Consider the following 22,389-nt stretch of genomic DNA (forward strand, 5'->3'; position numbering starts at 1 on the left):
CCAGGGGGGGCCCAATGTAATCACAAGCACCCTAAAAGCGAGGAAGAGGGAGGCAGAATTGGGGGGTGGGGAGATCTGAGTCACCAGAGGGGTAAGGGCTAGTGTCCACCGCTGCTGGCTCTGAAGATGGGAGAAAGGCACCACCAGCAAAAGAGCATGGTTAGCCTCGAGAAGCTGGAACGGGGGTAGGAACCCGTTCTCCCCCAGATCCTCCAGAAGGGACCGTAGGTCTGACTGTACCTCGATCTTAGCCCGTGAGAACCCATTTCAGACTTCTGACCTCCAGAACTGCAAGGTAATAAATTTGTATCATTTTGATCCACAGAACTCGCAGTATTTTGTTACTGCAGAACTAGGAAAGTAACACACTGTGTACTGTGTGGAAATGGAACATGGTCACCGAGATGCTCCAGGACCTTCCACCTGCCTGGACACCCCCTCGCGGCCAGGATGTGGTTCCCAATGGGAACATGGCTGGGATTGCTTTGCCTCCCTTCTGACCCAGGCAGGGGCCTTCCTCGCTCAGAAGACTTGTGCACAAAGGACTGGTCTGATCCAAAGAATGAAGGCAAGGATCAGAGAATTCCAGCAGAGGTCTGAACCCAGGGCACCAGAAGCTGTCCCAGGAGCTTGTCCCATCGGGTCTTCACCTGTCACCCCCTAACCTTTTAAGGGTTGCGTTCTCCTGAGACCTAAGCAATTATGTATGTGATCCAGGAGATCTGGGGCCCACGCGTGTAGAAGGTTATAAATCAACTCAACCCAACATCATGTAGGTACACAGTTTGGGTTTTATTTTCAGTGCCATCACCTACTGAGCGAGCTTCTTGAGAGCAGAGCCTGTTGCACTCCCCGATGAGCCTTCTTTGGTGATGAGGAGCCAATTCAGATCAGGTAGAGCTTATAACCCCTGGCACATTCTAGACGTCCAATAACTCCGTTTGGGCTTCAGAATAGATTTTCCCCTGAAGGAGGGGCTCACGCGTAGGAAAAGCCTAGAGCCTTTGCAAGCTAAGCCCGACCCCAGCTCTGACCCCCTCCCCCCTCCTGAGACCCTCCCTCCTTGAGTCCCACCCTCCTGCCCCCACGTCCGTTCCACTGCTGTGTCTTCCCCGAGACGGAGGGCTTTGCGTCCCCGGGCCGGATCCGCGCATCCATCCCGGGAAAATGAAAAGCTTTTCCTTTTCCCCGCGGCCGCTCGGCTCTGCCTGCGCCCCCGAGGCCCGGGAACGCGGAGAGAAGGTGGGAGCGCGCTGGGTCCGGAGCCCCGCTGGGTTCTCCGCGTGCGCGCGCGCGCGCTTCCTGCGCTGCGGGAGGCTCGCACCCACCCCCGCGCAGCCCCTGCGCCCCGCGCACCGCCCACCCGCCGCCGTCCGGGACCCGGCTCCCGCCGCTCCCCCGGGGCGGCCGGCGGCCCCGGGCCGGGCTCGCCGCGCCTGATTGGCTGAGCTGCTGTCAGGAGTAAAAAAGTATCGGGTGGCAAACTTGAGCCCTTCATAAAGGCGTGGTGGCGATACTCCGCGGTCGCCGGCAGCCTATGACATCAGCCGGGCACGCCTGGGATGCCGCCGCGGCCGGCCGGACTCCGCGCAGGAGGAGGGTCCCGCCGGCTAGGAGTCAGTTAGCCCCGCGCAGCGAGGGGGGACCCGCCAGTTGCCTGGGGACACCGGTCTCGGCCGCAGGCCGCCGCGGTCCTCCTACCCAGGGGCGCTCCCGGAGAGTTGGATGCGTTCTGGGTTGTTAGCTGCGCTCCGCTGGGCTCCCGGGAGCCCGTTCCTGGTGGAAAACAGGGGGCGTCTGGCCAAGGGACCAGCGGCTCGTTGAGGCTCAACATGACACTCCTGGGGTCTGAGCATTCTTTGCTGATTAGGAGCAAATTCAGATCAGGTAGGGCTAAGTCGCTTAGCATTTCTTGTTAACTTTCCTCTTCTGCAGCTCACAACGGCTTCCCAACCAGTGATCCAAAGCCGGCCGTGGCTCCTTCCACTTTGTCCCCCGCCAAAGCACATTTTTGAAAGTGAAGACTTTTATTTGACTTTGGGGTTTGGGGAGGGTGTGGGGGGGGGGCGGGAAACTCAAATGTCTTCCGTTTTCAGTGCTTTGAATTGTTGGATGTGATTTTTATTTGTTTTTATTTCATTTTTTTTTCCTGTATCTGTGAATAGAAATTTTGGAGGGGTCCATCGGAAAGGAAGGACTTTGAAAATGAACAAATAAGGGATTTCAAGTTGGAGAGCTACATAATATCAGTTGTAACTGCTGAGAAGATGAACCTGACGCTGTGTATTAATAGATACAGGGTCACTTAAAATGTAGCTAATCCAAACAAATGTATTTCCCAAAAAAGTCACTTGGGGGAAGTAAAAATAGCAAATTTGGAGCACACCAAGTATTTAGGATGACATCACTGTAGAAAAAAAAAAAAAAGTCCAGTGCCACAAATATTTTTTCCCAAACCATCTGATATTTATAAATGGAGAATTTCCCCCCCAAAATTTCTGTGTTAGTGGCGCATACAGAAACTTCTCAGAGAGGACGCGGAGTGAAGGTGAGTGGAAGGGAGAGCCGGGAAGTCCGGACGCTCGCCATGAAGGGTTGGTCTAGGCGCCCATGGAAGGTACCAACATGTGGGTCCCCACGTTTAGACAGGGAGAGGCTCGCCCCCTGAAGTTCTTTCTCAATAGCGCTGTGTATAATATTGGTTTTATAAAAGCGGCGACAAACCACTCAATAAATGGCAGAATTCCTACTTAGAAGGGGATTACTTTGAGAACTCCTTTGTGAACGTTCCTGGTAACAGGTGGTCGATGGTAGGATGCCGGCCTCATTTATGATGATTCTCCGCAGCTTTGCTCAATGGGACCACTCAGTGTTTTCACTTGGGATTCGTGTTTCAAAAATGGGTGTTGGAAAGTAAGGGTCATCTGGAGTTCCTTAGACGCTTCTGGCTTTTAGATAATCTGTGGGGTCTGTTGGGGGTTTTCTAAGGCTCTGTACTGCTGAAGGGAGATGACCGTTCAAGAGTTTCCGCGGCGGCGAGCCTCGGTGCCCTGAGGCTCCGGGGTGAACCTGCCAGGCGTTGGGTTCCATAGCGGATGATGTCCTTCCTCTCCTTTCCCTGGTGAGGTGCGCTGGTTGGTCTGTTAAGCCGCTAGAGACCTTGCTTTTGCTGTGTAATGTGGTCAAAAAGGCAGGGCAACACTGCCACCTTTCTGAAGAAGAGAAGATGCAGATTGGTTTTTGCAAGAAGCTAAGCTCATTTGGGATGCACCCTGGCTCTGCCCATGGAAGGGGCAGGGGAGGGGGTGGTTTGTCTCTAAAAGGAGTTGAAGTACTTGGTAGGAGCACTGCACAACAGTCTTAGGGAACTCATCAAGGAATCCTTCCTTGGGGAAAGTGGAGGAGAGGGAATTCCTAATTCCTGATTTAGCGAGTTAGTGGAGTCCTGGTGTCTCCCAGGTAGAGCCTGGAGCTTCTGAGAATTCCAGTTGCCTACTCTTTCTTTTTCTTTTTCTTTCTTTTTTTCTTTTCTCTCTCTCTCTCTCTTTTTTTTTTTTTTCCTTTTTTCTTTTCTTCTCTGCTAAGCTTGGACAGACTTTTGCATCACAGGAAAGGGTAGCTTCGGGAAGACATGATATCAACAGATATGGGCATGCTTAATTCTCCAGCTTTGATAAACAGCCCAACTGGGGTCTGGAAATGGACAAAGCACTTTGGTGACTGGAGATACAGGGTCTGATAATCTCCTGAAAGGCACACACACAAAAAAACAAGCAGCATGTGAAATCAAGTAAATGTCATGTTGTAGACCTCGATGATTCTTCCTGGATATAATTACATCAAGTCTGGCTGGCTGTACCAGCTCAGACCTTGGGTAGGCAGCCTGATAGCAAAGAGGGCCTGCCTCTTCCTAAGAGAACATTGTTTATTCTGTGTTTAACAATGACTGGGAAAGCCTCTTCTCTGTTTTCATTTCTGCTCGGTTTGCTTTTTCCTTCTTTGCTTTCAGGAGCTACTCCTAATGTAAATTCGTAAAACTCTGTCCCACTGCCGGTGTTGGGTTTGCTGGTAGACCTTGGCGTGATGTGTCTAATTAAAATTATTTCAAAAAATAATTGCAACTCTGATCACAGCAAAACGTCCCATGTTTGTGGGCTCGTTTATAAGTGAGCAGATGCCAACCAGCTTTCTGTAAACTATGCTCACGTGTCCTCTTTATTAAGGACAAAATCCTGCTACTGGAGCAGTAAACTGGGATATTTTGCATGTTTTAACATATTTAATGATATAAACTCCTCTTACTTGAGAGGCTGTGGGGTTTCATGGCTGAGTGTGCGAATCTGGAGCCAAACTAGCTGGGTGTTTTGCAGGCGTCTCTATTTTCCAGCTGTATAACCTTGACCCTAGATAAATGTCATAATTTTCTCTGCCGCAATTTGCTTTATCTGAATAATGGTGGTTATATGGTGGTTGCAAGGATTAAATGTGATGATAAAAGCAGAGCATTTTAAAAATGCCTGGTACGTGGTAAGCCCTCAAAAAATATTGTTATGACAGGGCACGATCCCTGGTTGGTCACTTCCTCTCTCCGAGTCTCGGTTACTTAACTTTTAAATGTCAGATTGGGATTAGGTGATCCCGCAGACCCTTTCATAACATTTTATGGTTTTATGAAGACGCACAAAGACTGGGAGCAAACAAATTTGTGATGGGCCTGTGTAGCTGTTGGACATAAATGGTAGTTTCTATAAATGCAGTAAGTAGTATTACTTTTGGACTGATCACTTTTTTACCTAAAAAATTCTCACTTGTTTTGTTAATATCTGTGATCAGTATCTCTGTCACCCGTTACCATCAATACCATAATCCTTGTGTCAACACACCTCGGACTCCGACCTGTGGGTACACATACACACACACATACAAACACACACAATGCACGAAGAATCAAAAGAGGAGAGAGAGATCCATTCATGGATTCCCTTCAAGAGAACGGCTATATTTCTTTGGGTTTTTGTCTCCTCTTCTGACTCAAACAGTCCACGCAAAGGCAAACTGGTATCCCCCATGATCTTGCCTCCTTTCCCCACAAATTTAGGGCTGTCAGATTTAATAAGTAAAAACACAGGATGCCCCGTTGAATTTGAATTTCAGATAAACAATGAATAATTTTTTAGCATATTGCCAAATTAGGGACATACTGTTATCTGAAAATCCAAATTGAACTAGCCATTCTGTATTTTCTCTGGCAACCCTACCTTCAAATTGAGCAACCTTTGACCAACTCTCTGTGCTGGCCCCTCCAATACGCCATCAAGCTCTCGAGATTTTGGGTGCCCAACGATGCCTCAAAATGCAAAACTCACATTTTAGGCATGAAAGAGGAGACTCGGAATGAGGAGGGGGTGCCAGGAACATGAGTGCTGGGTCACCTGGGGTGGAAGCCAGAGAAAGAACATGGGAGCTTCTCTCTGGGCTTTCTGCCCTGGGGGTGAGGGGGGGGCGGCGAGGGGGCTCAGCAGACAGGCTGATTGGTGCTCAAGTGCAAGGACTCCCAGACTTGGTATCCCGGCCAAAAGAACCCAAAGCACATGCAAAGCAGGCACTGGAGAGGCAGTGGCAGAGGCAGTGACTAGTTGAATCTGCATTGCTTCCAGCCCTAAGATTTGATTTTTTTTTTCCCCCCAAGGGAATGGCCTTGAGTATTTTTGTAATATTTGAAAACGACAAACTTCATAAAACCATTATCGTGATGTTTTGGGACTGTTGTGTTCTCAGGGATCTGGACATACAGTAGGTGCTCAATACATATTTCTTGAAGGAATCAATGAGTCACACCTGTCGTCTTCGTAATTAACACGATAATCTAAGATAATTGTTCATGTGCGCATGCATTGCTTCAGTATTTCGTGGAAGACCACTTTTTCCTGTGAAGCCTTCTTAAGTGCAAATATCTTAACTGCTCAGTTCCATCTTGCTATTGAAAAAGACCAGGAGGTTATTTTTAAAATTTGGGGAAACTTGTTCTATCAAGATCTTTCAGGAATTTCTCCTGGATGCAAGCAGAATAGAAGGAAGCATAGGGCTGATTTTCACTCTGGGCGTCCGTTACAAACCGTTCCTAGCTGAACTAATTCTTTCTTTGACACTAATTCCTTTCTCAGCAACAGTGGTATCTGCCTCCTGTAGCAAATTACCACAAGGTTAGTGGCTTGAAACAGCGCAAATGTATTATCTTCTAGTTAGGGAGGTCAGAAGTCTGAGAAGAGTCTCACTGGGCTAAAATCCAGGTGTTAGCACAGCTGTGCTCCTTTTGAAGACTCCAAAGAATCTGTTTTCTTGACTTTTAGATCCTAGAGGAGCCTGGGTCCCTTGGTTCATGGTCACTTCTGCCTTCTGCCAAAGCCAACAGTGTAGCAATTTCAAGTCTCTCTCTCATTTGCACATATAAGAATTTCGTGATTTCACTGGGCTCTTTCAGGATAATCTCCCTGCTTTAAGGTCAGCTGAATTCCATCCACAACTTTGGGTGGAATAATTAGACATAGCACATGGGGGATATCATGGCTGTAGATGGAAAGAGAAAGAAAGAAGCGAGTTAGGGGTGGGGAAGGGTGAGCTCTCTAGTTCTCTTGTTCCCAAGGGCACTAGTCCCATTGGCAGGGCTCACCCTCCTGATCTCCTCTACACCTAATATTTCCCAAAGGAAATACATGCCACTGGGGTTTAGGGCTTCCACATATGAATTTGGAGAGGGAGCGGCAAGATGCAATCCCTAAGACCATGTGAAGTGACATATTCATAGGTCCCAGTGATTTGGATGTGGACATCTTGGGGGAGGGGCACTTTATTCCACTTATGATCCCACCCTCTAATATAGCATTCCCACCTTCCTTACCTCCACCATCCCTCTGTCCTGCAGACTTTGTTCTGCAGTTTTCCCTTAATATGGATTACATGGCCACAGTCCCACTGTTTTCCCCCCAGTGGTCCATGGAAGACTGATTCCCTGGGGCCTTAACATTTGTGGGATATGACATTTGTAACAAGAGGGAGACAGAGTATGATGTATCTTTAACTGCAGGATTTCTGGAGGACCTTACTAGTTCTGATGTATAGTATGAACTTTAAAAAAAAAAAAGATTTTTCTATTTATTCATTTTTGAGAGAGAAAGAGAGAGAGCATGAGCAGAGGGAGGGGCAGAGGGAGAAGCAGACTACGCGCCAACCAGAGAGCCCAATGAGGGACTCAGTGCCAAGACGCTGGGATCATGACCTGATCTGCAAAGGCAGACATTTAACCCACTGAGCCACCCAGGTGCCCTATATTGTGAACTTTTAAAAAGTAGTGATTCCCAAACGTGTTTCACACGCTTATTTATTTATTTACACAGCATCCCATGGGGCAGGATTAGCTGGATAAACACAATGTGGAAAATTCTGCCCTGAACAGAGAAGCTCACAGCTGGAAACAGTGAATTCTTTAATAGGGTGAATTTCTATAGGTAGGTTCCTGGCAGGTCCATCCCCTGTCTGCCCTGCACTACCCCCCCCCCCCACCCCCGCCACCGAGGTTAGCATTCTGATAGTTTTCCTTCCTAGCTGCTTGCTTAGATGCCCACTCACCCTTTCTCTCCTTGGATCTTTGTTATTAATTGGTATCAGGCTTCACTGCCCCAGGGATAATCTTTGTAGGATTGTAACACTGTCCTAAAGAAGCTCACAGGTGACCTGGAAAATGTTCTCTGTGAGTTACATATCATTCATTCATTCATTCATTTGACAGCTGTGTCTTCCATGTTTCCCTTGCAGGGGATGTTATGAGAAGGTGGGGGCTGGGTATACAGTTGGGAAGCAGGACAGAAACCTTCCCCATCCTAACATGGACTCTTAGAGCCGACCTTCCATTTCTCTGTGCATGGTTCCGGGAAACTGTGCCTTCAGAAATCCGCATGAGAACACAACTGGCAGGACCTTAAAAGATGAGTGCGTTTTCATTCCTAAATGGGAATTTAAAGTCTTCTTTAAAAGCCAAAGGAGCACTCGGGGTCTGGCTCAGGCCACCTGCTTGAGACCATTGCTGTTCCCTCCTGTCCCAGCTGTGTGAGCTGTACTCTCGTACTGGACATCCATCCTTCACCATCTTCATTACTGGGGCAAGAGCCCCGACCTCCCACGTGTCTTCTTTTTGTCTATAGCTCTTATCATTAATCGGGTGTATTAAACATTTGACTTGGTTATTTGTTTATTTGTCCACCATAGAGGCCAGAATTTTTGTTCATTAGTTTGTTTTGCTGCTTTCTTCCCCAGCATGTAGAACCATGATCAGCATAAAGAGGGCACCATTTGGTGTGTGTTACAGATACATTTTATTCTTCCCCCGAAGACTATTCAAAAGCAATAAAAGTAAACAATTTTATTTGAGAACAAGAGAGAGCATGAGTGAGGGGTGAAGGGCAGAGGGAGGGAGAGAAGCAGACTCCCTGCTGAGCAAGGAGCCCGACATTGGGCTTGATCCTAGGACCCCTGGATCATGACCTGAGCTGAAGGCAGATGCCTAACCAACTTAGCCATCCAAGCACCCCAGCAATCCATGTTTTTATATATTTTTAGGCATAGGTGTTGTGTATTAAAACTAGAACAGCAAGGGAAGGAGAGAGATAAATACAAAATTCAGAAAAGTAGTTCCTGTGGGGAATAATTAATTAATTAATTAACAAGGGAAGCTGGGTGAGAAGGTAGGGTATAGCCCTAACTAAGGAATCAGTTGGTGGAGTTCTTCGTTAGGCAGTGGGTGCCTGTATGTTTATTATTAAGCAAGTTAATTAAGCAGTGTTCATTCAGGGCTTAGTGATCCTATGTGGCAATATAACATGAATCAAGCATTGTAATTAGTCCAATTTAGTGTGCCCAGGGTCCTTTAAAAAAAATTAAGTTTTTCAAGACCAGAAAGAGTAGCATTCATCTTTTCTCTGCTATAGTGTGTGGCGGGCATGTCAGGAAGACTTAGTCAAGTTGGATTGAACCAGATTGGATGGATTCTAATCTCATTAAATTACACTGGAGAGAAACCAGCACATGGCTAACCTAGAAGTGTTCAGCCCCAGGGCCCAACTTTTGTATACTTCAGGGAAGCCAAACATGAGTAGAAGATGCTAGAGCATAAGGTGATCTTTCGTCGCCTCTATTTCCCTGTTATTATCAAGAACTCACTGGCCATCTAGCAGATGGCGACCAGCTAGCTTGCATCTCTGCCCAGATCTGGAAGGAGGAACCAGCAGGTGCACTTCACAGGTGTCTGCCTTCTCAGGCCCACTCATGCTCTCCCATGAGCAAGGCCATGGCAGGGGGTAGGAGGGTGGGGATGCCCATCACATTCCCTCTGATTCCGTGACCTTGGGCTGGGAATCAACCCTGCTCCCTGGGCCTTTGTTTCCATACTGATAAAATGATTCATGCCATCTGTGAGGGAAAGACCTTTGCAAAATTATTGATAGTTTCTTGTACAGAAATAAGTCCCTGTCCCCGTACAGGAAGGGATAATGTGACCTGGTGACGTGAATTGGATAAGAGACAAATATGGAAGAGTTAAAATCTTTTGATGGACATAAATAGGATTTAAAAAAAAAAAAACACAAAACTCATAGCCAAGTAATTGTATTACAGCCTTCCTCTTTCTGTGCTTAGAATTTCAACTTTCTAAGCAGGTAGCTTTTGGTGGTTTTTAATGAGTAATCTGCACTAACTTCTATGCTGATGTCCTCCAGGAGAACTAGTAAGTCAAACTTCACTTAACCAGTTTCAGATCTTATTCCCAGGTAAAATATGAGCATCTCCAAATGCTGTGCAAATGTCATTTATTCCCAGAAATTTAGAACAAATAAGGTTGTTCCTGATTTTACCCATGTATGTATGTATGTATGTATGTATGTATGTATCTAGGCACAGCAGAGTGACCTCAGGAGCCACCGAAGGAAGACTAATTTCTTCCTTTTCTCCTGTTGGTTGACGGAAGATACATTTTTCCATCTCCCCATAGACGCTACTGGAGTACGTAGTTCTCTTATCATTTTGATCACTCTAGTGGAGGTTTGTTGTATCCAGCCACCTTAGATTAAAGAAGCAGTAGCAGGCTAGAAGCAGCAATACTGACTTAACGCTACTGTAACATTGTAAAGGGTATATAACTGCTTCGCTTGTGCGTGGATACTTAGCCATCCCTTGGTAGGTGTAGCAATGAAGAGCGGACCCACAACCTCTCAGATACTTAGATGTCTTGCCTAGCACCCCTTGCTGGCACCCCGGTTTGATCCATCACCTAAGTAAGTCTTCTACCCTCAATCCGCATCTCGTTCTTCTCTGCCCCTTGAGCCCCTTCTCAGCCCCTAAGTGAAGTCATCCATGCTTTCTTAGGAAACAAAGTCAGGTGGCCCCAGGGAATATCCTCCTTTCGCAGATCAGGAGAAGTGACTGGAATGTCTCCCATAGCTTTCTGACTTTCCTATTTCCGGAAACACTCTACCTTCCGGAAGTCATTTGACTTTGTTCTCCTGAGGACTGGTGGGGCTGGTTTCTCTGCCTGAAGTCAATTTCCGTGTGGAACTTTTTTGGTACTCAAGCTCCAGACGGGGTGAAAAGGCTCCAAAACAGGCCAGAATGAGAAAATGCTATTCAACATTAATTGAAAAGTAATCTCCTCGATACTTTAAAAGTTTTTACTATTTTGTGTTTCCTTCCTGTCCTTGTCCAGATGCATAAAGATTTTTATAAAGTTATGGTGAGAATATACATAAGTTTATGCTCAGTGTTTTTAATCAGGGAGCATGATACCATAAGTTGTTTTCTGAGCTGCTATGTAGTAACATATTCTTGTTTTGAAGATTTTTTTCAAAGCCCATCAAGTGAGTATATTGGAATTTGTTAAACCTTCCCCACTTGGGTTGGAAAATGAAGACAGTTATAATTTTTATATTTTAAGTAACATTACTGTGAAAATCTTAACGCACATAGCCTTTTTAATTATTTTATAGGATACTCATCATTCAAATATCCAAGTGTGGGAATCTTTATGATTCACTTTGGTAGCTAATATTTCTGGAGCACCAACCATGTACCAAGCTAACTCAAGTTCAATTTCCATATGACAGTGAATGCTTGCCCCTGTAATTGAACCAGCTCAGAGTCGTCTTGGGTACTTACTCAGCGGTGACTGGTGTTCAGTAAGCTTTTCACACCTTTTCAGTCTAAAATAGGAAGGAAAAGGAGCCACAGTCCAAGGATACTTTTGGAAACTTCTGTGTGATCTGGTCTTTGGGGACCACCTGTTACCAGATAGGACTGATGCCTCATCAAAGGAGAAGCAAAGAGGAGGAAGAGTTAATGAGAACCTATTATCTGTAGCACTGTTATGATCTCATTTAATCCTTACAGAATGCTATGGGACAGCTGTGATTATCCCCATTTTATAGATGAAGAAGTTGAGGCTCAGAATACCTTGGTCAGCATAACATAACCCAATACCTGATGTAGACCACATCTGATCCCATCGGTTCCACTGTGTCAGGATGACCCTTGACTGTTATAGCCTTAAAGCTCTCTCCTCCTACTCCCCAATTACCATTCTTGTCCTTGATTTCCTAAATAATGGTTTATCAAGAGACTTGCTTCTAGTACAAGTTAATCGATAAATTATGCATGCTCTCCTCCCAGAATGTTAGGACTTTAAATGAAAGCTGACTACTTAACTCTCAATTTGAGAACAAAAATTCAAGAAATTGTTAAAAACCAACACCAACAGGGGCACCTGGGTGACTCAGGAGGTTAAGCCTCTGCTTTCAGCTCAGGTCATGGTCTCAGGTTCCTGGAATCGAGCCCCACACCAGGCTCTCTGCTCAGTGGGGAGCCTGCTCCCCCCCCCACAACACCTACTTGTGATCTCTGTTTGTCAAATAAATAAATAAATCTAGAAAAAAAAAAAAAAAAAACAACACCAACAATAATAGGCTTGCCCCAAGGCCCTAAACATAGCTATAAAAGAAATATCTAGTACCAGAGAGTAGAATGGTTGTTGCCAGGGGCTGGAGGGTGGGAGGAATTGGGAGGCTGGTAACCTTCAGTAATAAGATGAATCAGGTCTATGGATTTAATGTATAACATGGTGACTGTCGTTGATAACACTGTGTGTATGATTGAAATTTGCTAAGAGCCCTGAACATAAATGTTCTCACCAAAGAAATGAAGGTAAGTATCTGAGAGGAGAGCCCTCTTAATTAGCTCAGTGGTGGGTGTCCTTCCACCACGAGTATGCACAGCAAACCATCATCTCACGCACGCACTTACCTTACAGTTTTGTCCATTATACCACAATAAAGCTGGGGGGGGGGAAGATATATACACATAAAGATACACACACACACATATATATATAGTAATTCATGTTAGGAATAAAACACATTATCAGTGGATCAGAATTGTGTGTGTGTACACATACATACACACCTTTATGTATATATGTATGAATTTAATCTCTATTAAACTAAACTAATTTAATTTAGAATTTAATCTCCAATTTATTAAACAAATAATGGTGGCTGTTCAAATTAGCAATAACGGATGTGATGAAAGTGTGTTGGGAAAATTGATGTCCTTTTGGAAGTAAATGAATTCAGCTATTTTATGAGTCTTTAAAAAAATCCATGTGGATTAAAGAGCTACGGAAATCTGTAAAATATTAGTAGAAAACAAAATTGTTTTATAATCTTGGAGTAAGACACACCTTCTGAAGCATATTACTGAAGTCAGAAGAGAAATACAAATTTGATGTTTTTGGCCACTTAAAAAGTTTAAAATGCTACATGGGAAAAAAATCAGCAAAAAAAATTTAAAAATCAAACAGTAGATTGAAAGAAAACACTTTCAAAGTTATTAAAAGGACTTGTATAAACAATAAGATTAAAAGTCCACAACCTAAAGAGCAGGAGAATTCAAAGGAGAAAAATCATCACTAAGCACATAAAATATATTCAACTCACTAACACTCAAGAACTTGTAGATTGAAAGCATTTTTTTCAAACATCAGATCTGCAAAAATGCCAAATATTGATAACATCAAGTATTTTCCAAGCGTGGAGAAAACAGACACCTAATCCCCTTAGTTAGCACATCTGAAAGCCTCGAGGGATAGAGTTTGCCAGTTTCTATTGAATTTTAAATGAGCTCACTATCAACCGAGAGACATTAAGCCATCTAATTGAAAGAAATGCTTGTATGTACTGGGATTTTCAGGACATCACAGTTTATAATGTCAAAGAGGATGGAAATAGCATAAACCTCTGTCAGTGGAGGATGTGGTTAATTACGCTACACTCATGAAATATGGTAAAATGCAGTGCAAAGCAAAAAAGAGATGATAAAATTCTATATGAACTGACATGGAAAGATCTCCAAGACATACACTTAGTTTAAAACACACACACACACACACACACACACACACACTATGAAACAATCAGGCAGCATATTTGCATTTTTATTTTTAAAAATAGGTATAAGTACACAGACAAAAATCTGTAAGACTGTAAGTCACACTGTTCACAGTGATACCCAGGGGTAGGAGGAGGGAAGATCATATGTGTGTATATATATGTGTATGTGAATTGAATCTTTTAAAACAAGAATGTATTAGTATCCATGAAATTAAGTTTTTTATGTTTTTAAAATATTTTATTTATTTGAAAGAACAGGAAAGAGAGTGAGTGGTGGGGGGGGGCGGGGAGCAGAGGGTTAGGGAGAAGTAGGCCCTCACTGAGCAGGGAGCCCCAGGCTCAGGGCTTGATCCCAGGACCCTGAGATCATGACCTGAGCCTAAAGCAGATGCTTATTAACTGAGCCATCCAGGCGCCCCTGAGAAATTTTTAAATTTTTAAATATGCCAGCGTCTAAAGGGAAATTGACATCATCATAGTGGTAGAAGAAAACACATTTCTGTCAACCTAATCGAATAGACAAACATTCACATTGGGATTTGTAGGATGTGAACACTTAACAGTAAACTGACTATGTATTTTAAGCCTCTGACATGACCTAGAATATCAGAAGACAGTTTTTTTTTATTTTATTTTTTATAAACATATAATATATTTTTATCCCCAGGGGTACAGGTCTGTGAATCGCCAGGTTTACACACTTCACAGCACTCACCATAGCACATACCCTCCCCAATGTCCATAACCCCACCCCCCCTTCCCAATCCCCCTCCCCCCATCAACCCTCAGTTTGTTTTGTGAGATTAAGAGTCACTTATGGTTTGTTTGTCTCCCTCCCAATCCCATCTTGTTTCATTGACTCTTCTCTTACCCCCTTAACCCCCTATGTTGCATCTCATTCAGAAGACAGTTTTGAATTTAACTGTGCCCACCCCCAACACAATACTCACTGAAACATCAATAAATTTCAAATCTCAAACTCATTTCTTGATCACAGTTTTGAAAGAAAATACTTTGGAAAGTTGAATTATTTTAAGCTCCACAAGTTAGGAATCAAAACACATCACAAACATACCCAAAGTGTTGAAGCATATGCATAGGAAAAAGCTGAGAAAGACCCATCCCCCAGGTGATTATCTCCAAGTGGTAAGATTGGGAGTAATGTTGAATTTTTCTTATATTCTTTCTTATATTCCCATGTTCTTTCTTTTGATTTTTCAGTGTCTCCTAGGTCTGCTATAATAATCAGGAATGACTTCAGTAATAAATCAACTAGCAGTGACCATTATATGTTTATTTAAGTCCTGGAGTGTTATGCCGCCCCAAAAATGGGTCCGTGATTAAAAGAGCGAGACTGATATAAAGCGAAGGTCAAGCAAAGATTTATTTCGTGCCAAGCATCAGGAAGACTCAAACTGACCGGCCAGGGCCACGCCTCTTACAGAGAGGGTGACCCTTCTCTGTTTCACAGACTAGCTTTTAAGGGCTAAGGCCGTGCGGTCGGGCCTGGCCACATACAGGTGGCCAATGAGATTGTAACACACACAGGAAACTGCACAGTGATGCTAAGTGACCAATTGAATTACAGTTTACCCTATAGTAGACATTTGACCTCGCCTATCACACCTTGGTTAGAATCAGCGCCCCAAAAGCTCCCAAAGGGCAGGGCCCATACTCTTTGGTAGCTAAGGAGACAGTATGCAACCCCCAACTGATCGGATGTCTCCACCTGGCCTGACCCACACTTGTATCTGGGCCTTGTTACCTGCTCTGCTGGTTTCCGGGACTTGTTTTTAAGTCAGTCCCCTGGGGGAAGGGGAGCAGGGACAGTTTAAGGGTTAAACAAGGTTGTTGTTTAACCTTAATGGAAGCCTCTGATTAAATAGGTCCTTACAGGAGGAGTGGCAATTAGAATTTATCTGAGGAATTAGACCAGGAGGTGGCTGAGCACCTGGTCGGTTTAAGTTCTTGATAAATTCCCTCCAATCCTAAAGCATGCTCACATTCAGACTATAACCCAGGGGTATCTGGGTGGCTCAGTTGGTTGAATGTCTGCCTCCAGCTCTGGTCGTGATCTCAGGGTTCTGGGATGGAGACTCACGTTGGGCTCTCCCTGATCAGTGGGAAATCTACTTCTCTCCTTCCCCCACTCCCCTGCCTCACCCCCTGCTCATGCTCTCTCTCTCTCTCTCTCAAATAAATAAATAAAATCTAAAACAAAACACCCCCAAAAAACTGTAACCTAAAAACCTCACTCCTCTGTGAAGGCGGAAGACCCGTGGCCTCTCATGTTAATCAGCGTTGGAAACTGTAAATGTATGTTTACAGTCTGGCTGCTGTGGGTTCAAATCCTGACTCTGCCCTCCTGGTTGTAGGCAAACCTCCACCTCTCTCTTGGTAGAGGTGGCAACAAAGAAGCCTTCCCCATGGAGATTCTGTGAGGCGTTAGTGAGAAAGCATAGAAGTGTTTGACACAGGGGTGCTTGTGATCTCTGTCTTGTGATCTCTGTCGAATAATTAAAGTCTTTAAAAAAAAAGTGTTTGACATAGTTCAGGGGTGTGCCCATGTGAGCAATAATTTGTAGCATTTTTATTCACAGATGAATATCAATTCAATATTAATTGTTAGTGTAACTATGATATGGTGTGTTAATGTACAATATCTTTATTTTTTTTAAGATTTTATTTATTTATTTGACAGAGAAAGATCACAAATAGGCAGAGAGGCAAGCGGGGGTGGGGAAAGCAGGCTCCCCGCTAAGCAGAGAGCCCGATGCGGGACTCGAATCCCAGGACCCTGAGATCATGACCCGAGCCGAAGGCAGCTGCCCAACCCACTGAGCCACCCAGGCACCCTGTACAATACCTTTAAATCATTTAAATGTTATTATAAAACACATTGTTTCTAAATTAACAACTGGGAGCTTCCCGTGGCTTGCTCGCTCGCTCTCTCTTTTTTAAATTTATTTGACAGAGACAGAAAGTGAAAGAGGGAACATAAGCAGGGGAAGGGGCAGAGGGAAATTGCCAAGCAGGGAGCCTACATGGGGCTTGATCCCAAGACCCGGGGATCATGATCGTGGCTCTCTCTTAAGATGTGCTACTATTCTCATTTCTTTGTTACCTTGGGTTGTGTTTAAGAGAAATGAAAAGTTATTATCATTGTAACATTTACATTATAGTCTATAAAGTGCTCTGGATACGTGTTATCATTTATTTTCTCCCTTTCAAGAAAATTTCTATGGAAAGCTTTCTTGTCATTTTCATCTCTGGACAGGGGTGGTTATTGTCCAGATTAAGTCTTTAGGCTTTTTTGAAGAGAGCCCCAGGCTTTGTCTGGGACCCTGCAAGGTTACCACTGGCTGTAAGGATTAGCAAAGGCTCATGGCTGTTTTTCAGGCACTACTGAGAACCCAGATCCTATGCTCTTATAATCAAAAATACTGTTCTGTCTAAAAATAAAACCTAGACGAAGAGCTCGCTCCAGAGGAAACAAAATTTGAGTCTCACAGAGCTCGTGGACTATATAAAACAGTCTGCTTTACATACCATATACTATTTTATCCAGAGCACATTACATATACATATAATATATATACACATATACTATTTTATAGTGCATTAACTCCCCCACAAAAAATCATATCAGTCCATACGCCTTTATTTTCATACCAACTCTGGGAGGTCGCAAAGCTGCTCGTACAGATGAGGAGACGTGAAGACCTTAAGAAATTTTCCCAAGGTCTCCCAGTAGATTTAGAACCAGAACTTTTGCATCTGGGCCCCCAGAATCAAGTTCACCACACGAACTCCCTGAGGAATGTGCTGGCAGGGGCAGGGCGGTGTTAAGAGAGGCAAGTGCCTGGTGTTGAAGGCAGTGGCTCTCTCAACCCAGTGTTCCCCCTGCCTGAAGCTTTCTTGTACAGAGCAGCCACCTATGCTGGCTTCGGATTGGAAGGGCTTTGGATCAGGAGAGGGGACAATTCAGCAAGTGGAGCACACTATTGGCTGGGAGTCGAGAACAGGATGGGGCCTTGGGTTTGCGGAGGAACCTCTGACTCAGTGGAATGCCAGCCTCTGCAGAAGGTTCTGGTCTTAACACATAGATTAGAGCCTGACACCATGGAATGTCCCAGACACAGAAAATGTTCTAAATGTTATGTCTGGTTGCGTCAAAATCTTGTGTCTAAGAGCAGGGCTAAGATTACTTTGGAACATTAAAAAAAATATACTGTATCTACATTTATTATTTTTCCAAACTTGAAAGATACTGGTATATTAATGAAAGATGTAAAGTATATATATGTGTGTGTATATATATATATACTTTACATCTTTCATTAATATACCAGTATCTTTTTCAAGTTTGGAAAAATAATAAATGTAGATACAGTACATTTATATACACACACATATATAATATGTATATACTCATTTGTCTTCATGTATATACTTATCTTTATCACCCTTAATATGTAGCACTTTATATATATATATATATATATATATATATATATATATATATATAAAAAATAGTGTGATATTTTAAGGTATAGTCTTGTACTGTCTATTGTATAAGTATTTATAGACTCCATATATCATATGAAAGGTCAAAGATTCTGTCTTTGGGGTGTTCTGTCTACTGCAGAAAATTTGAAAGAGAAACCTGGAATGTTCAACCAAAGGAGAACGTTTAAATCCACTCACCATGGGACAGAGTGCACGTTAAAGATGGTCCTTTTGAAGGATCCCAAATGAGGCAGGAAGCTGTCTAGAAGGCAAGAAAGAGGCTTCAGTATTCGACTATCCTACAGTCTCATTCTTGAGAAATTGTAGAATAGATGTTTCCTGCATATATGTGCACATATGTGAATTGGAAGAAGGAAAGGCAAATATCGGCAGGTTATCAGGGCAGGCATTAAACACGTGAACTACCAGTGATTTTGCTTCCATCCTGGGACTTTTGCACATTTCCCGTTTTTCTCTAATGCACACACGTTTCTTTTGTAGTCAGAAGAGTCATGCGTGCTCTAAGTGCTAGACTAGTGTGTCACTGGCATCACTCGCAATCTCAAAAGAACTGAAATAGACATTCAGAGACTCTAGCAACGTGGAATGAAAATTTTCCTCTTCATCTGGGGAAGAATTCCTTTTCTTTGCCCTTCTAAAACATGCCCTTTGCTCCAGGCCCTACTTCCCCTTTGTTACCAGTTCTCCAGAGGGTCCCTGGACAGCTCTGTGGACCTTGTTAATATCCCTGTAGTAATTTACCCCTCCTGAAGGAGTTTCAGTCGGACTATTGCGATTTGCTATACATCGGGTGTCGTGGTACCTTCCTTATGGGTACAGAAAGTGGGAGGAATAATACCTTCCTGGTAGAGATGGGAAGCCAAGGTCCGGGAAGGGTTGATTACCTCCTCCAATTTACACGCTTAGAAAAATGGCAGAGCAGGACTCGAACCTGGATCCCCAGGCCGCGGATCTGGTGACTTCTCCTTGTGAGTGGGTGGACATCAGGAGGCGTAAACCAGAGGCCCTTTTCTCAAGGACCTCCCTCGGCAATAGCTTTCAAGGAAAGCAGGTCAAATGGCAAGTTGTTTCTCCTACATGCCGCTCCTGCCGTCCCGGGAGCGTGCAGGCTGTCTGCTTAATTCACTCGTGGCTTCACGCCATGGAATACATAAACAAGTGGGGAAAGCCTCCAAGGGGGATCTGGATGCCCAAATGGAACAATCTGTCTTCTAAAATTATTGTTTGAAATTGTTTATGTCAGTTGCCGAGTTTCTGTTCTGTGCCTCAGGGACCTGTTTGTGATGGAGGGAAAAATTCCTGCTGCTCAGCAGGGACATTTGTGGGGTGGCTCTGGGGACAGCGTGACCCTGCAGCCCCCCTGTCCTCCTGACACGGGGGGACAGGGTTTGAGGAGATTGGCTGCAGCCCTGATAGGGCACCCCAGAAGTATCCGGTGCCCACTGTTGGCTGGGTGCCACTCTGAGTGTGTAGCAGGTGCTAATTTAATCCTTGCAACAACAACAATCCCGTCAGGAGGTAGTTGCCCCCTGCTTACCCCCAGACTCACAGAGGAAGAAATGCAAGCACCCTTCAGGAAATTTCTTAAGATTTCATGACCCATAAATGGAACAGGTGGGACTTGGACACTTGTACCCCTGGCTTCAGAGCCCATATGGGCTCCGCTGTTCTTGCTCTGCTTCTTGCTGGCACCAACTGGCCAGAGCTGGCTTGCACCACCCGACTCTCTCAAACATCATCCAGGAGAGCCCACAAACTGTGATTCTGCCCCCTTTGTGACATGGTGAGCCCCACTGGAGGTCCGGCTTCCTCGTCCCTGGGGTGTCTTGAGCTATTGTAACATGCAAAGCCTTCAGCTCCCAAACCTGGCAGCTTTGTAAGTGAGAGAGAATTCCTTTTGAGGCATGAATTAGTCTTCTTCAAGTGTTTGGACAAACTGAGTGTGGTGCTTAGCGAAAGAATAGCTTCGCGGTGTTTGTGTGAACAGACATCTCTCTAAAACGCCTTTGGACCGAGCCACGAGGCTTGATCATTGAAATAACCATGAGGCGATGCTGAGTTTGGTCTTTTGGTGTTTGACTGTTCTGATTTTTACCCTCTGAATGCCCAGGGCTCGAAGCCCTGTTCTGAATGTCCTGAATGCCCATCTCCCAGGCTCCTGAAAGGAACCAGAGTCAGAAGCTGTTTTAGGATTAAGAAGGAATAGTATATGCCTGGTCGCAGGCTCTTGCCCACATGCCTGCTCGTTTTGAGGGCTACTGAGGCCAGTCTGGTACCCCAGCCCACCCCAGGCTCACCTCTCCCCACCCCCAGACCACAAAGGGCTGCATTGGTAACCCAGTCATCATTTTGACCCCCTCTTCTCTGGATGCTTCCATCAGTTAATGGGTAGACCCATTGGACCTTTGACCTTCTTGGTCACTGTGGCCACTTGGCTGTGCATTAGCACGCCGGGCCGGGCTTGGCCAGGGAGTAGTTATTATTGGTACCTGGAGTCAGAAGTCAGGGAGCAGAGTGTGCTCAGGCATCGGGACACACAAAAATATGTCTTGGCTCTCTGCCTTATTTGGGAAACATGGCCAGGATCGGAGCAGGAATAGCATAGGCCACCTGGCATGTCTGGCCACGTTCTCCTGGCCAGACACATCAGGGGCAGCCCTGTGTCCTCTTCCCCAGGCAGTCCGATAGCTGTGTACCCCCAAGGAAGGACGTGACAGCCCCGTAAGTGACTCGGGCTCCTCATGTGAAGGGTAGATCTGGCCCAGAGTGGGATACCGCCAAGTGGAAGAAAGGATTTTTTTGTGTGTGGGGGGGCACCCATTGGGCAAGAAAAAGAGAGTTGTATCTCTAATGCAGCCACAGTACCAATTTCCTGTGGTAGTCAGGACCCAGAACCTCCAGGAGTCTTCTTGCTTGACCAACCATGGCCAACAGCTTCCTGGCGTCCTTTGTCGACAGGATAAATGATGTCCAGTGTCTGTAAAGACAGAAGTGCCGGAGTCATGGGTTGTGCATAAAGGTCCAGCTGGCTAACGTCAAGGGTGAAGTTCTAGGCGTGTGCTGCTGCTCTTCCTGAGGGAAGAGCCTTCAGCGGGCTGCTCTGCTGTGTCCAGGGCTTGTGGTCTTTGGCTGATGCTGTACAGAGGGAACACAATGTAAACTGCCACCCAGGATGCTTGAGGTGACATGTGTCAGCCAGGTTCTGGGCCCGCCAAGGTCACGCTCTGGGGTGGGCATCTCTAGGCCCCCTGATGAGCTCTCAGTCCACCCCCCCGAGGAGTTCAGGCTGATAAAACACGATTTGAAAACAGATCTCAAAATTGTCCTTTGTTGTACCAATAACATCTGCCACCTCGGATGCTTTCCCTCAACATTCATCAGTAGGAAACCTCTTTGTTGGAAAAAAAAAAATTAGAATCGGATCACAGAAATCTTGAACAAGCTCTAGCAAAAAGAAGCACTTACTAGAAAGGTACCTGGGTGTCTCACGGAACTCAGCCACAGAGACGCGGTTGAGACTTGGAGGAAAATCAGCTGGAATTGGGGACCGGAACACTTGCAGGCCACGGTCTGTGGCTCCTGTCCACACTGCATTCTCTCTCCATCAGCCAGCTGCACCATTTTCCCAGTTCACACAGTTGACAATGGCCACACATCCCCCTAAAAAAAGCTCCTGAGTTTGTTGTCTCTCCATCCGATTTCCAAAGTTCCCAGGACAAGCACAGTGTGGCTAGGTCAATGCCCATCCTTGGAACAAAAGCTGTGATCAGGGAGAGAGACGGCCCATTGGGAACATCTTAGCTGCAGAAAATCCACTTCTCTAGCAGATTTTAAAAAGGCATTTCTTTGTAAGAACCCAGTGGAAAACCATTTGGAAGAAAATAAATAAAAGGGGAGGTATCATTGGCTTCTGGATTGTTCTTTTATTTCTCCCTCCTGCGGTAACTTTATGTGCGTGTTTCCTTCTCACATGAGACATGAGACATGCCTAGTCTTCAGGAAATGACCCCCTCCCCGAAATAAAATCAGGGTTGTAAGCTTAACAATTTCATTTATTGATTTGTTTAGGTTTCTCAGGAGAAAGGCAGAAAAGCCTCCTCTATTTCCCAAACGATGTAGAGCATGCCCACAGTTTTAACTATTTGCTTAACCTTTTCCTCGTTCTTTTTCCCTAGACCGAAAAATTCATATAAACAGAGTTCATTATAGCTTTATTTGTGGCTGGATCTTTAGTGTCTAAAACAGTGCCTGGACATCGTGTTAGGCGATCAATAAATATTGAATGAATGAAGTGCATGAACGAAATGTGTTAGGGTGTCCATCCACCTGACTGCCAAGTTCTCAGATGAAAGTGTTACCCCAAAGTCTCCTGGTA

General features: G+C 44.9%; 1 protein-coding gene across 2 annotated transcripts in view; it reads left to right on the top strand.

The window, feature by feature from the left end:
* The first annotated feature begins 1,515 nt into the window (after positions 1-1,515).
* MYOCD (myocardin) overlaps positions 1,516-22,389 on the top strand; it is a 95,240-nt gene continuing 74,366 nt past the window's right edge. The window contains exon 1 of one of the 2 annotated variants that reach the window (XM_032839964.1): positions 1,516-1,887. In XM_032839964.1, the coding sequence (XP_032695855.1) occupies positions 1,833-1,887 (55 nt within the window). In that variant the 5' untranslated portion in view covers positions 1,516-1,832. The remainder of the gene's footprint in view (positions 1,888-22,389) is intronic. The other variant, XM_032839965.1, reaches the window with a different exon arrangement.

This window comes from Lontra canadensis, unplaced genomic scaffold, assembly GCF_010015895.1.
Source record: "Lontra canadensis isolate GAN:19392208 unplaced genomic scaffold, GSC_riverotter_1.0 scaffold110, whole genome shotgun sequence".
In the NCBI taxonomy this organism is placed as follows: domain Eukaryota; kingdom Metazoa; phylum Chordata; class Mammalia; order Carnivora; family Mustelidae; genus Lontra; species Lontra canadensis.